Genomic DNA, 16,064 nt, shown 5'->3' on the forward strand with positions numbered 1-16,064 from the left:
TCAAAACCAAGAACAAAGACATGGCCATGGTTCCAAACACAAACGGCAAACGTGCCTGAGAACAAACATAGGCTTGTATTAGAGTGGCCTTGGAGTGGGATCGCAAAGGGTCGGACACGACTGAGCGACTGAGCTGAACTGGAAGTCACTACAAATAATAGCGTAAAATATTTTATATACAGACATTTGTTTAATATGGAGGAAGTTGGTTTCATTGATAAAAAAATATTTACCTACCAGGTCTTCCTTAGTTTTATATAAGAGAAAACAGTCTGCTGGGAATCTCCTCAGAGTGTGAAACAGCAGAAGTGAAAGCCTTTTCCTAATAATGTCAACACTTTGCTCTCCCTTTGATCTTTTTCATAAGTCCATGCCACTTGTCCATTCAGCTCTCTTTATCTCTTTTGGCTGTGTGGGTCTTCCTCGCTGCGTGCAAGGTTTTTCTGGTTCTGGCGAATAGGGTCTGCTCTCTCGTTGCAGTGTGTGGGCTTCTTATTGTGGAGACTTCTCTGCTTGCAGGGCACTGGCTCTAAGACACACAGGTTTCAGGCAGTTTGGCACACAGGCTCAGTGGCACAGCTCGTGGGCTCCAGCACACAGGCTTAGTGGCCTTGTGGCATATAGAATCTTCCTGGACCAGGTATCAAACCTGTGTCCTCTGCATTGGCAGACAGATTCTTAACTACTGGACCACCAGGGAAGTCCCACTCAGGTCTCTTGAATAACGACCCTCGGAAACATTCCATACTACTACCATAGAGCATTTTTTTCATCATAAATTTTTTCTTTTTCTTTTCAAGCAATATCAAAATTAATATTTTTGTACCTCAATTTAATATTATTCATAATGATGTAATACACAACCTATATATAACATAATACCCACTCGAGTGTTCTTGCCTGGAGAATCCCAGGGACGGGGGAGCCTGGTGGGCTGCCGTCTATGGGGTTGCACAGAGTCGGACATGACTGAAGCGACTTAGCAGCAGCAGCAGCATATAACCTAATATGACAGACATTATTTTTTGGGGCTCCAAAATCACTGCAGATGGTGACTTCAGCCACGAAATTAAAAGACGCTTGCTCCCTAGAAGGAAAGTTATGACCAACCTAGATCAGATCAGACCAGATCAGTCGCTCAGTCGTGTCCGACTCTTTGTGACCCCATGAATTGCAGCATGCCAGGCCTCCCTGTCCATCACCAACTCCCGGAGTTCACTCAGACTCACGTCCACCGAGTCAGTGATGCCATCCAGCCATCTCATCCTCTGTCGTCCCCTTCTCCTCCTGCCCCCAATCCCCCCCCAGCATCAGAGTCTTTTCCAATGAATCAACTCTTCGCATGAGGTGGCCAAAGTACTGGAGTTTCAGCTTTAGCAGCATTCCTTCCAAAGAAATCCCAGGGCTGATCTCCTTCAGCATGGACTGGTTGGATCTCCTTGCAGTCCAAGGGACTCTCAAGAGTCTTCTCCAACACCACAGTTCAAAAGCATCAATTCTTCAGCGCTCAGCCTTCTTCACAGTCCAACTCTCACATCCATACATGACCACAGGAAAAACCATAGCCTTGACTAGACAAACCTTTGTTGGCAAAGTAATGTCTCTGCTTTTGAATATGCTATCTAGGTTGATCATAACTTTCCTTCCAAGGAGTAAGCGTCTTTTAATTTCATGGCTGCAGTCACCATCTGTAGTGATTTTGGAGCCCAGAAAAATAAAGACAGCATATTAAAAAGTAGAGACATCACTTTGCCAACAAAGGTCCGTCTAGTCAAAGCAATGGTTTTTCCAGTAGTCATGTATGGATGTGAGAGTTGGACTATAAAGAAAACTGAGCACCGAAGAACTGATGCTTTTAAACTGTGGTGTTGGAGAAGACTCTTGAGAGTTCCTTGGACTGCAAGGAGATCCAACCAGTCCATCCTAAAGGAAATCATTCTGAATATTCATTGGAAGGACTGATGCTGAAGCTGAAACTCCAATACTTTGGTCACCTGATGAGAAGAACTGACTCACTGGAAAAGACCCTGATGCTGGGAAAGATCAGAAGGAGAAGGGGATGACAGAGGATAAGATGGTTGGAATGCATCACCAACTCAATGAGTTTGAGTAACTCATGACATGAGTTTGAGTAAACTCCGGGAGTTGGTGATGGACAGGGAGACCTGGCGGGCTGCAGTCCATGGGGTTGCAAAGAGCTGGACAAGACTGAGCTACTGAACTGAACTGAACCTATATATAATTCCTTTGGGGAACGTTTTATCGTAAAAGGACCACAGGGTTGGATTCATTTTCTCTGATCTTCACTTTTCCCTTAATATCGATCTTAGCAATGTATATTTTTCAGATTTTTTGTGTATCTTAATTTAGATAATTAAAGAATACACAAACATGGAAATTTATATATAATTAAAGAGTAGTAATTGCAAAAGTAAAATGCTTAGTTAAATGCTGTTGATCCTTGCCTATAACTGTATTTTGTGTAACTCCTCTCTCTCCTATTAGACCAAGAAGTTATTGATGCATTATTAATGGGCATTTTATCCGTCTATCTTTAAAGTGTTTAGACTAGTGTTTTTTACATAGTAGTTCCTTAGTAGTTGCTTCAGTAGTTATTGGATCATTAAGTGACTCAGATGCAAGATTATCATTATCTTTCCTTTTTTTCAATTTTGAAATGTGGATTTCTGGTCCTCATCCTAAGCATTAGAATCCACAGGGGTGATGTCTAGGAAACTGAGTTTATACAGAAACTCGAAAGGAATTCTTTTTTTCACAGTAGACTTTAAAAATCTTAGTTATTAAACTCTGTTGGTTTTCCTTTTTCACCTTCTAGTCGACCCTGCACCTTTGTGTACTGCTGAGGTATTTCTGTGGGTATTCTGGTGCATCCTTTTACCTTATACAAGGTCCGTAATAAAAGAGGCCCCTTGATTTATTTAGAATATTATGCACTGATAAAACAATGATCATTTGAAACATACCCCCCTTAAAAATGACTTATAGGCCTAACAATAAAAGGTGATATAGCAAGTTATGCATGCTGTAAGCCTTTTAACTGACTAAGTGACTAACCACTAACTTAGCTTCTAGCAGCCTACATGAAAAGGGAAGCATGATCTTACAGTCTAAGTACTGAAGCTAAGCAGGACCCTGTGGAACTCCTTGGTACAAAAGCCTTTCTGTGTCCCCCATTTCTTATTTGTAGGAAACAGGCTTCATTTGGTCTCCAATACCTTCCCTGAGTTCCAAAGCACAGTTCAAACAGTCAGTTCAAACACTGGAGTGGGTTGCCATTTCCTTCTCCAATGCATGGAAGTGAAAAGTGAAAGCGAAGTCGCTCAGTTGTGTCCTACTCTTCATGACCCCATGGACTGTAGCCTACAGGCTCCTCCAGCCATGGGATTTTCCAGGCAAGAGTACTGGAGTGGGGTGCCATTGCCTTCTCCAAGGGATATGCCTAGCAATATCTTTGAACTCTTCTGCAGAACTAAGAGTCGGACACGATTGAGCGACTTCAGTTTCACTTTTCACTCCCATGCATTGGAGAAGGAAATGGCAACCCACTCCAGTGTTCTTGCCTGGAGAATCCCAGGGACGGGGGAGCCTGGTGGGCTGCCATCTATGGGATCGCACAGAGTCGGACATGAGTGAAGCGACTTAGCAGCAGCAGCAGCAGCGGAACTAAAACCACCACCAGATGGAAGACTTTTAACTGCTTGATGAAGCATTCTTCATTCCAGAGAGAGAGTGCCTCAGAGAGAAAGTCATCACGAAACCCCCAGATGTCAGAGGATATTTGGACTGAAGGAAGGCAGGCCCTGCAGGCCCCCTGACCCTTATCAGCAACCCTGTCCCTCCACTATAAGATTCCTCACAGCTCTCTTGACTTCAGGTTGGGGCACAGTCTTGAGGGCATTAGCCCACTGTGGCCCCCGTTGCCTGGCAAAGCAATATAGCTGTTCTTTTCTACTTCATCCAAACTCTGTCTCCAAGATTCTGTTTGATACCAGTGTGTACAGGCTGATTTTTGGTATCAGGATCTGTAAAGAAAATTAAATACTCTGCCTAGAAACACAAGTATTTTTGATATAAATATTAGAACTAATTTTCTTTGGTGGGTCTAACACAGTAGCATAATGTAAAAATAAACCATTTAATCTCTTTGCAGTAAGTATAGGAATGAGTTGCTGGAGGTTGTTTGGTTAAACAGAATATTGGGTACATCCACAATATTGATGGATGGGTTATAGTAGACAATTAGAAGAAAAAAATTTTCCATAAGCTTATATGAAACATTTCAAATGCAGTTAAGGTAGACAGAGGTTTTGGTGGTTTGAGGAATTAACAGAGTACTTATACCTCAGTCAATCTTTCATAGATACTCTGTCTCTGAGGTGAGATTTTAAAAGATGAATGAGTTTGCAACTATACTACATCACAAATACCTAGAGTGTAGCTCTTCCGTATTGGCCATTAAAGCTGGAGACTTATACATTGATAGACATTTAAATTGATAAGCCTGAAAAGCCCTAGGCAAGCCTACAAGGTAATCTAAGGTAGTACCATTTAGAGGACACTCAAATAATCATTGGCCCTGGACGCTGGTCAGTCTCATACACCGAGACTGAGTACAGACTCATTATGCATCCCACATATGGTCCCTCTTGACTCAAGTTCACTAGTTGTAATATAATAGAATATCCTAAATATAAAATCTATTCTCAAATGTTCCTAAAATGGGGTCACAGTGGGTTAAAAAGATTTTTTACGTAGATATAAGAAAAAAGTATTAAAAGTACAAAATGCTCTTTAAAAAGATATAGGATTTTTTTTTTCTTGGTTTGACTTACCTTGTAAGGTCTGGATAGGTTGGGCTCCTGGAATCTCAGTTTAAGCAAGCCCATCATCATTAGCCCAAGTTGAATCCAGTCTGTGAATCCCACATAATTTATTAAAAGGATTAAGTCTGAGGGAATAATTAAGATGGAGGCAAAGATGAGCATCTGAATCACAGCTGCAACTGGACAAGAGTGAATATTCAAAGTTGAGAGGATCAAAGGTAGCTGACCCTCCTGGCTTGCCATACACCATAACCTTGATGTTGAAAATACAGTACAGTTGAGGGAGCTAACTATTGCGGAAGAAACACCAAGGGAAATGGCCCATTGCAAGGAAGGGATTACTCTATCCATCCAAGTGACTGCAACAGCATCTGTAAAAGAGTAGAGAAGCCATTAATTACGCAACTGATGTAATATGTATACTGCATGGTATTTTTAATTAGCTTAGAAAGTATTAAATTATAATTGTAGCAAAGACAAAGGACTGGTGTAAGTAGCAGGTTGAACTGACAAAGTTTTCTAAGAATCACAAATGAGTCTTGGATTTTGTCAAATGCATTTTACGACTCTCTTAATATAATCTGATTTTTGTCTGTTATATTAATATAGTAAAATATTAATTGCTTTTGGGATGCTGAACCAACCAATGATAAAGCTCACTTGTTCATCATGTATGCTCCTTTTTATGTGTTGCTGGACTCAGTTTACCAGTGTTTTTGAGAACTGTGTTACACTGTAGTTCACGGAACAATACATGTTGTATGCAACATGTGTATGTAATTTCTTTCTTTGTGTAAAGAATTTTTCTGGCTTTGGTACCATAGAAATACTGGCTTCATAAAATAAGTTTGGATGTGTCCCCTCTTCCAATTTCTGGAAGAGTTTGTTTAGGAGTGGTATTATTTCTTTCTTAAATGTTTGATGCAATTCATCAGTGAAGCTACTAGGGCCTGGGATTTGACTTGTGGGAAGATTTTAGATTTTTAACTCATTTTTTTTTAAATATAGATTTATTCAGATATTTTTATGTCTTCTGGAGGCAGTTCTGTTAACTCAAGAGTAATAAAAAGTACTCGGTGGCACACAGCACTCTCTTTTCCATGGGCTCTCCCCTTCTCCTCAGCCTCTGGTTGAGGAGAAAGATGACTAGGGGTTGACTGAGGTCTCCCTACCCCGAAGGCTATACCCATCCAAGTAGGCTGGGGAACTTCATGACGGTTCTTAGATATGGGTTCCCAAGTCATCAACAAGCCCGGGACTGTGGAATGAAAGGTCGATTCAGCTAAGGGGATCTGGGTTGAACTCACAGTGCAGAAGGGAAGCCCTCTACCCACAAAAGTTCCTTTGTGAACAAAGCCCTTTGGGTCCACTCAAAGTGTTATAGTTTCATGGCTTCCACTGTTGGCTATTTGTTGGTATTGATATTTTAGGTAGAGGTGTGTGTAGAGAGTATAATGGGACACGTGAGTTCCTTCGAAACCCCTTTCCTTTCTCCCTCCTTGTGCCGTTCAGAAAATAATGTTGAATCTCAGTGGGAGAAAGAGCACAGACCTGATGGAAAACTTTAAGGCAGTGATGGTGGTGGTAAAAGATGCAATATCTCAATCTAACTATGATGTGACCAGAGACAAAAGCCACTGGGAGCTGGAGGTTTACAGGGGATTGTTACTAAGTGACCATGTGTCCTCTAGCCCCAGCTGTGGTTGTTCCAGACACTGGGACTGTAATGGAGACACTGTATACATTGATGCCAGTTGATATCCTGTCTCAAACATTGCCAGCACCTCTTTTCTGTTCACTTGCCCCTGAAGACCAAGACTAATTCACATTCATGTGGCAAGGCCTTCAATAGGCTTTCACAGTACCCCACTAGGATTCCTAAACTCCCCTGCTCTTTGCCCCCAGCTGGACTTCAGGATTTTTCAAGAGTGTCTCTGCCATCCAAGATCCAAAATTTATACTATATTGTTCATGATCAGTTAGTTGACAAGTTAAAAGCCTCAGTCTAGAAACATCTGAATTTGTATTATTACACTTTACCAACAGGCTGATCAACCCCGATAAAATTTAGGGTACTGCTTGCCAAGTAAGTTTTCTTGGAAACATGTGGCTAAATTTGCAACACGTAGTCCCTCTGGTAGTAAAAAAAAAACTGTCTATGGACCCCTACTACTAAAAGAAGACTCAGCACCGTATGAATTCTTCGTGTGTTATAGTTAGCATGTGTCTCACTTGGGATTCTACTTAGTCTTCCATATCAGCTAATTCACAGATCAATGTCCTTTAACTGGAGGATCAGATCAGTGGACTGTACTGAAAGCTGTCCAGCGAGCACACTTTCTACCAGTGGGGATCCACAACCATAATTACTGCTTTGACTTAGAAGTTTCTGTGACTGATGATGGTCTTCTGCATTGCAGGCAGATTCTTTACCGTCTGAGCCACGAGGGAAGCCCCTTTTCTATTGCATTTCCTGGCAAAGAGAGGTACCTTATAGCTGGAGGTGGCCTCCTTGATAACAACTATCAGTTAAATTCCTCTTGAAAAAATAATACTAGCTTAGCAAGTAGCACTGGGATATTGTAAAACTGAACACCTGACTTATGGAGGCCTTATGACTTTCCAGCCTGATAATCTCATTTTGGGATGAATCAAATTGAATTCAACTATTGAAAAGGTATGAAGAGCCCCCAAAATCTTATCAGGTGGAAATGGTGTATTCAAGAACACAGCTAGCCTGGCCCAGTGGCTTCTTGGTTTTGCATGAACAAGTGCAAATTACATCCCAGTTTGCTGACTGAAGCAGGGTTGCTGGTTCAGCAGGGCCCTCTGTTCACAAGGGTCCCTGTAAATATCTGGCCATGGGCCACTGACGGTTTAGCTAAGCTGAAGCCCTGTGGTGCCCGCCAGGCTGCTACAGCTGTGAGCCTCAGCACCAGCTATGCAGAATGGAAAATAGACAGGATATTCTACTCAGGAACTGGAGATCAAAATCAGATTATTCAGTCAGCAGCCTTGATTGCTTTCTGTAGTTTATGGCCCCGGAGAGGGGTGTCTTTAGTCTGCCAGCCTGTGGTTTTCCAAGTGACAGACCAAACACCCAGGCCATCAACAATAGTTCATGTCATTAGAAATACAAGCGTGGTTCATCAAGAGGGGAATTGGCCAGAGCTATGAGAATGGGCTTAAGTTCTGTCCATGGAGCCCATTCTCTGATGAGAATAATTAGAATAAAACTGTTGATCGATACTGAACTATTCAGATTGCCGTGACAATGTCTGAATCCATCATCTTTCTAGACATGGAAACACACTGACTATCATATACTGGACAGAAGAAAAAGGACTCCATATTTTTGCTACAGAGGCTAACACGAAATGTTACACTGTGACTTCTGCCAAGATTTGACCATTCGTTCACAGTGAAGGAGGCCACTTGCACAAGATATTGTCCCTGCTCACTTCTGGCAAATTGACTACATTGACTTTTGACCCTCTCTTGGGACGACAGCTAATAGTTGTTGGAACTTTTCCAGGTTGCAGCATTGCTGTTCCAATTTGGTCAGCCCTCTGCGGCCACACCACTGTGGCCCTTGAAACTCATCTGTGTTATGTGTTTGGCCATTCACAATGTGACAGCTGTACATCACAAAAGCACATCAATGTGCTGAAGGCAAAGGTATTCAGTGTATCTTTCATACACACCATTTGAATGCGTCTGATTCTGTTTAATGTTGGATGGCTTCCTCAAAAATCAACCCAGAAATATTTCTGACTCTACCTCTCTCACATCCTTCTGGTCCACACACCTTGGTCAGGTAGTTTGGTCACTGAATAAACCCTAGGGAGTGATCTTCCCTGGTGGCTCAGACAGTAAAGAATCTACCTGCGATGCAAGAGACCCGGGTTCCATCCCTGAGTTGGGAAGATCCCTGGAGAAGGAAATGGCAACCCACTCCAGTATTCTTGCCTGGTGAATCCTGTGGACAGAGGAGCCTGGTGGGCTACAGTTTGTGGGGTCGCAAAGAGTCGGACATGACCAAGTGACTAACACTTTCGCTCTCAGAGAGTGATCACCTACTCTTGGCTGCTTCCTGAGTGATGGTCAGGGAGAATAGCATAGGTAGTTATATATTCCTATTTTGAAAACTCAGGAGGCTTTCCTGATTATTGCTGGATTTTATGCTTCTTCTTTTCCTCACACAGCAACCCCAACCTACCTGGTTGGTTTAGCCTCTGGGCAGCAATATGACCATAAAGAAGCCAAGAGGATTCAAAATCCATTTGGTTCACACGCCTGGGTTCTGTTTTTGGACTGGTGTGGTCATAGATTATAAAGATAATAACCACTTGACTGAGTTCACTCTGTGCTAAGTGCTCTTACAGTGGGAATTGTGGCTTTCTAGAAGGGAATATTTAGACTGAAAAATATGGGGATGGAAGGACAACAGTGATCTTCTGTCTTTTAGAGCCATTCCTGGGACCTGTCTTCTGAAGGAAGACTTATAAAAGATTTGGATTCCCTAAGCTTGAGGATCTTCTCCTGTTATGTGGAGATATCACTTGGCCTTCCTTGCTTTGTCTTTTGGGAATCACGGTTTGGGGAACAGCATAAATGACATTCTAGCTACTGCTATTATATGAAAAATAAATTGCCTTTGTCTCCATCGCCAGCATCCATGAAACTGTGCCCAACTACCTTATGAGGGGGTTAAATCTCAAGCTTTTCATAGTTGTTGAGAGTCTTGTGATTTCTTCCTTGACCCATTGGTTATTTAGAAGTCTGTTGTTTAATTTTCAAATATGTGAGGTTTCTCAAGTTACATTCTGTTTTTGGTTTCTATTGTGCATCTATTGCTGTTGAAGGAAGTGTTTTGTATAATAGAAATATTAAATTTTTTGAGACTTGTTTTATATCCTGAAATTATGTCTATCCTAGGGAAAGTCCCATAGTGCTTGAATAAATATATATTCTGCTTCTGTTTGGTGGAGCATTCTATAAATGTCAATTAGATCAGTTTGATTGATAGTGGTGTGCAGATCTTCTATATCCTTATTGATTTTCTATCTAGTTATTGAGTGATATACTGACATCTGCAACTATAGTTGCTGAATTGTCTATTTCTCCTTTTAGTTACATTAGTATGGCTTCATGTATTCTGGGGCTGTGTTTTTAGAGGTGTATGCATTTATAATTGTTATATCTTCTTCATGCATTGATCATTTTATTAATATCATTACAAAATACCTTTCTTTGTCTCTAGTAATCTTTTAGTCTTTAAGTTATTTTGTCTTAATAATATTACTATTCTAGTTTTCTTACAGTTAATGTTTGCATGATAAACTTTTCCATTCTTTTACTTTGTACTTGATTGTGTTTTGAATCTAAAGTGTGTCTCATATAGACAGCATATAGTTGGATTGATAATTTTATTCAGTATGACAACCTCTGCCTTTTATTGTTGTGTTTGTATATTCTCATTTAACATTACTGATATTGTCATATTTACTATGTCACTTTGCTATTTGTTTTTTATGTCTTATGTATTTTTGTTCTTTTGTTCTTCTATTTTATTGTTTATTTTTATTTTATTTATTATTATATTTTATCATTTATTTCTTGTTTATTTTATCTATTTATTGTTAAGTAGATTTTTTTTTTTTTCTATACCATATGGCCTTTGGGATCTTAGTCCCTTAACCAGGAATCTAACCTGGGTCCTGGCAGGGAAAGTGCCTAACCACTGGACTGCTAGGGAATTCCCTAAAGAGATATTCTTAATGTGCCATTTAATTCCTCTGTTGATTTGTTCAGTTATTTTCTTAGTAGTTGTTCTGGTAATTACAGAATCCACCTTTAATCCAAATCAATTTCCAGTTACTTTCAGTTAAAATATGACAACTTTGCTACTATGGCTCATTTCCTTCTCTTTTCTTTGTGCTATTACTGTCATATATGTTATATTTATATGTTTAATAAACCCTACATTTAAGTTTCAGAGTTATTATCTAAAATAATCTAAGATATTTTTAAAGAATTCAAAAAATGTGTGTATACACCTATGGAGTCTTTTATATTTATCCATATATTTAATATTTCTGGTTCTTTTTCTTCCTTCCCTTTGATCCAAGTTACTTTCTTTCAGTCTGAAGAATTTCCTTCAGTAAGTCTTCTAGCAATGAATTCTTTCAGTTTTTGTTAGAGTACCTTCACATACATTTTCACATTCATTATTACTACTAATATGTGAAATGAATCAATAATATACACTCATTTTACTTTTTACATTTTTTAAAAATTGCAGTATTAGTTGACTCGGAATATTGTGTTACTTTTTTGATGTACAGCAAAGCAATTCAATTATATATATATATATTTTCCAGATTCTTTTCCATTATAGGTTATTATAAGATATTGAATATTGTTCCCTAAGCTATATAGTAAATCCTTGTTGTTTATCTATTTTATGTGTAGTGGTATTTGTTAACACCATACTCCTAATTTATTCCTTCCCCCTTTCTCCTTTGGTAACCATAATTTTGTTTTCTATGCCCATGAGTTTGTTATCTGTTTTGTAAAATAAATTCATTTGTGTGGTTTTTTAGATTCCACAAATAAGTGATATCATATAATATTTGTCTTTCTGTGTCTGACTAACGTTACTCAGTATGATAATCTCACATCCATTCATGTTACTGCAAATGGCAATATTTCATTCTACTTTATGGCTGTGAGTGTCTATCTGGGGCTTCTCAGGTGGCACAGTGGTAAAAAATCTGCCTGCCAGTGCAGGAGACACAGGAGACACGAGTTAGATCCCTGGATTGAGAAGATCCCCTGGTGTAAAAAATGGCTGTATCCTTGCCTAGAAAATTCCATGGACAGAGGAACCTGGGGGGCTACAGTCCATGGATTCACAGAGTCAGACTTGACTGAGCACACACACACAGTATTTATCTATCTATTTACTGCATCTTCTCTATCCATTCATCTGTTGATGGACACCTAGGTTGCATGCATGATACTCTAAGTAGTGTCATTTTGGAGTTGAGATAATTGGGGAGCATCAAGCTTGGATGTAGGATAAACCTTATTTTTCTTTTCAATGAAAGCCTATTACTGATTTTCTTTTATTTTTCTGATAACTGAAAGTGTGAAGTTTAACAAATATTTATTTCATTAATATATTTATATAGATATTTAAGTTCAATTGAAAATTGAGCTTCTTTCAATTTGTCTATTTTTAGAGCAAAAAATCAGTTTCTGCACTATAAGTAATTTTTTAAAATCTGAAAAAAATCTGAATAGTTTTTATGATAAACTGAAATTCTGTCTCTTATATATATATATATATGGAGAAGGCAGTGGCAACCCACTCCAGTACTCTTGCCTGGAAAATCCCATGGACAGAGGAGCCTGGTGGGCTGCCGTCTATGGGGTCGCACAGAGTCGGACACGACTGAAGCACCTTAGCAGCAGCATATATATATATATATATATATATGGAAGGATTCATGTCCACTTCACTAATAGGAAAATTTAGGTACTCAAGCTCTGTATAGATTTGGGGGATATGTCTGAAGACAAAGTGTATGAGTTATATTTCCTGGAGGCAAATGCTGACCCAGAGCACCCACCTGCTCCTTATGAAGTATATCTCAAGAGGCTTTGATAAGTAGTCTCATATTTTGTATTCTACTCTGTCCATTGTGTTCTGCCTTTTTTTCCTTTTATATTTCTTAGTGTTTTCCATATTTTTGGCTGCTAGACCTTACCCTTTACTATATGCTCTAAAGAAATTGCTTGACCTTTTGAACGTCTACCTTTAAATAAATAGGTAAGTAAATAACCCAGACGTGAACCAGATTAGCCTAATTCTCTTGAAATGTGCAAAAAGACCCACTGTATACTCAAAACTCCCTTTATTCAGGACAATGAAACAGAGTGTCTTCCTTCTGGCTCCGTGCAACCATACCTGAGGACATGATTTCCTTTGGGGTCAGGACGGCTAGGTAGGAAACATTAACCAGTAAGTAGATCAGGGCCACGAGGGTAAGTGCAGTGACCACACATTTGGGGATATTCTCACTAGGGCTTTTCAACTCTCCTGCAAAAAAAAAAAGTGCCACTCAGAAAAAATGACTAATCAGATCATCTTTGGAAGTAGCTTCATTATAACATACAATAACTAAAAGAAACAGACATGACTACACACAGCAAGAGTTGAATGCTTACTTACCAAGTTTAGACAAAGTATTAACTTTAGCAGCAATGGAATTTTGCTGAACTCTGGGTTTTACTCTTGTATCTTTGATGTGCCCAACATAAGCTTTTTGGATAAGAGAACAACTCAGAAAACCTGGATTCTAGGCCAGGAGGACTGGAGCAAATATTCCCTTACCATATGGCCAACACTATAGAAGTACACGTTTGTGTTAATGAAGTGTTGGAATAGCTCCTCTGTTAATCTGGTCACCACAGTCTAGGACATTAGGGTAGATTCTCCTGCTCTTTTCACTCCTTGGGTTAAGTTTCTAGACTAGCTAAATCTTAGATTAAACTTGACTGTATATTGCCAACACCAGTTTGACACAGATGTTTAACTACTTGGAAAATTTTTAACTTACAGTATGCAACTCCCTCAAAATAATTCACATGTATTAAAAAGAAAAATTTAAAGAACATAAAGATTTAGAGAAAAAAAGCTCAGGTACATATTTATCTAAACCTTGAGATGGAGAAAGACTTTTCAAGTATGGAGATAATGAAAAGTTAAAAGATAGTTTAATACTTGTAGGTATTAAACTTCTAGTGTTTAAGACTGAAATTTTTAAAACTTATGAACAAAATGAAAAAAAAAAAAAAGCCAAACAACAGGGACTTCACTGGTGGTCCAATGGTTAAGAATCCACCCGGAAATGCAGGAGACAGGGGTTTGATCCTTGCCAGGGAGCTAAGATCCCACATGCTGCAGGGCAACTAGTCCACACGCTTTAGCTACTGAGCCCGCATGCCCAGCTAGAGCGCCCATACACCACAAAAGACCCTGCAGGCCGCAACTAACACTTGACAGACAGGTTAATGATAGCAAACTAAGAAAGCCATTTACCTGTCTTACAAGGAGGAAATTGGTCATTAACATTTGCAAAACTCTGCCCTCTCACTGGAGAAGGCAATCGCACCCCACTCCAGTACTCTTGCCTGGAAAATCCCACGGATAGAGGAGCCTGGTAGGCTGCAGTCCATGGGGTCGCTGGGAGTCGAACACGACTGAGCGACTTCACTTTCACTTTTCACTTTCATGCATTGGAGAAGGAAGTGGCACCCCACTCCAGTGTTCTTGCCTGGAGAATCCCAGGGATGGGGGAGCCTGGTGGGCTGCCAACTATGGGGTCCCACAGAGTCGGACACGATTGAAGCGACTTAGCAGCAGCAGCAGCCCTCTCACTAGACATTGAAGAAAAAATGAGTTCTGAAGTTTTATTTTCACAACTTTAAGTGACTAAAGAATGAAAAAGGTTTGATGACTTCAGGTGCCATCATTTTAATTCACACTAATAGACATTTGTAAAGCTTTTCTGGGCTGCAATTTGACAATATTTCTTAAGACATTTCTAAATATTTATATGGTTCACTTAGTAATTTTACTAAGATTTTTCAAGACTTTTTTCCTAACAAAACAATGAGAGATCCACAAAGGTTTATATAAAAGGATGCTGATTGGAACAATAACTATACAATTTCAAAGTGAAAAACTAGAAAAAATTCTGGTATCCAACAATGGGAGATGCTTGAAAAATGGTCAAATTGCATATGATAAAATGTTGTGTATTCATTTAAAAGCATTTATATTTAATAATATTTATGAATTCTCACTATGTGCTTTAAGTAGAACAAATGATGGGTATATGTACAAGTGTGACCTGTATGTGTGTACATACGAGATAATTGGTAATCTTCATTTTAGTTTATATTTTCTAAATTTTAATTTTTCTCTGATGAGCTTCTGCTATTAAAATATTTGTTCAGTAAAAAAAGTTGTTGTTGAGTCCTTAAGCTGTATTAGTTCTACACTTACTTGTTTTAATTTGTAAACACCCAGAAAATATTTTGCTTTCCAAAGCTAGAAAACCACATTTGTAGAGAGTTTAGTGCATTTCCACCCACCTGATAGAAGAGAGACACACATTATAGAGAAATAATGTGTTTCTTAGAATTAAGCTGATTAACCCTTGTATGTTTATAGCCTGGTGGAGCTCTTTATAATTTAAAAAAGTAATTTTACCTGCTATTCGGACAAGGACTCCCCAACCAGAATATGCAAACAATCCTTGTAAGAAGGCTTCTGCAATCTGTGAAGCATCCGGAACGTCAGCATCGAAAGCTTTCTCAAACCTGGCCAGGTTCTCTCTTCTTCCTCTCACCAACAGCACGATTCCAGTTACAGAGACGAAGCCGAGAACTGTCATTTTGACAGCCGTACTGACAGTCTGAAACCACGTCACCTCCTTCACTCCCCGAGCATTCAGGATTCCCAAGCACCACAAGATAGCCAATGCCAAACATTTCTTTGGCATCTCAGGAACAAAACACCCAGGATAGAAAGGCTGCGTAATGTAGCCCTCCAGCATCAAGCTGCGGGCAGCAATTCCTGCGGGAGTACTGAATAGATTGATCCAGAGGTAGGAGAAAGCAACAAAGGGCCCAAGAGACCTTTTGAGGAAATAATACTGTGCTCCGCTTCTAGGGAAGGTGGTCCCCAGCTCCGCGTGACTCAGGGCAGCCAGCATAGACACCACGGCACAAGCAGCCCAAATGCTTAGGGACACCCCCACGTTGAGTGAAGAGTATTTTAACACCCCTTTAGGAGTGATAAATATTCCCGCACCTATGATGATACTGAATAAAAAAATTGTCCCATGGAAATATCCTATTACCCGCCGTAGCTGAGTGCTTTCTCCCACCTTCATTTTCTCAAGTCTGACACTTAATGTCCAAAGCTAACATAAATTCACTGTTTCCTCTGTGACACTTGTGATCTTACAGTTAAATGCTTTGGTTCCCTCCTCTTCTCTTCCTCAAATAGACTTCCTCACAGCCCTTAGCATAATAGTAAAAAAAAAAAAGTTAACTTGTAAAGTTAATTAAACTAAAGTTTATGAGATCTTAAAATTAGGGTTAAAACGTTTTACTGTTAAACATTTAAAAAGTTAAACACAA

General features: G+C 39.5%; 1 protein-coding gene across 1 annotated transcript; it reads right to left on the reverse strand.

Moving 5' to 3' along the window:
* Positions 1 to 395: 395 nt before the first annotated feature.
* On the reverse strand, positions 396 to 15,814 carry LOC109568306 (solute carrier family 7 member 13-like). Its single transcript, XM_070802183.1, has 4 exons — positions 15,130 to 15,814; positions 12,820 to 12,951; positions 4,854 to 5,215; positions 396 to 527 (listed from the first exon to the last, which is right to left on the reverse strand). The coding sequence occupies exons 1-4, from the start codon at positions 15,812 to 15,814 to the stop codon at positions 396 to 398; spliced, it is 1,311 nt and encodes a 436-aa protein (XP_070658284.1).
* Between the last annotated feature and the right edge of the window lie 250 nt (positions 15,815 to 16,064).

The sequence above is a fragment of the Bos indicus genome, chromosome 14 (genome assembly GCF_029378745.1).
Source record: "Bos indicus isolate NIAB-ARS_2022 breed Sahiwal x Tharparkar chromosome 14, NIAB-ARS_B.indTharparkar_mat_pri_1.0, whole genome shotgun sequence".
NCBI classification, from domain to species: domain Eukaryota; kingdom Metazoa; phylum Chordata; class Mammalia; order Artiodactyla; family Bovidae; genus Bos; species Bos indicus.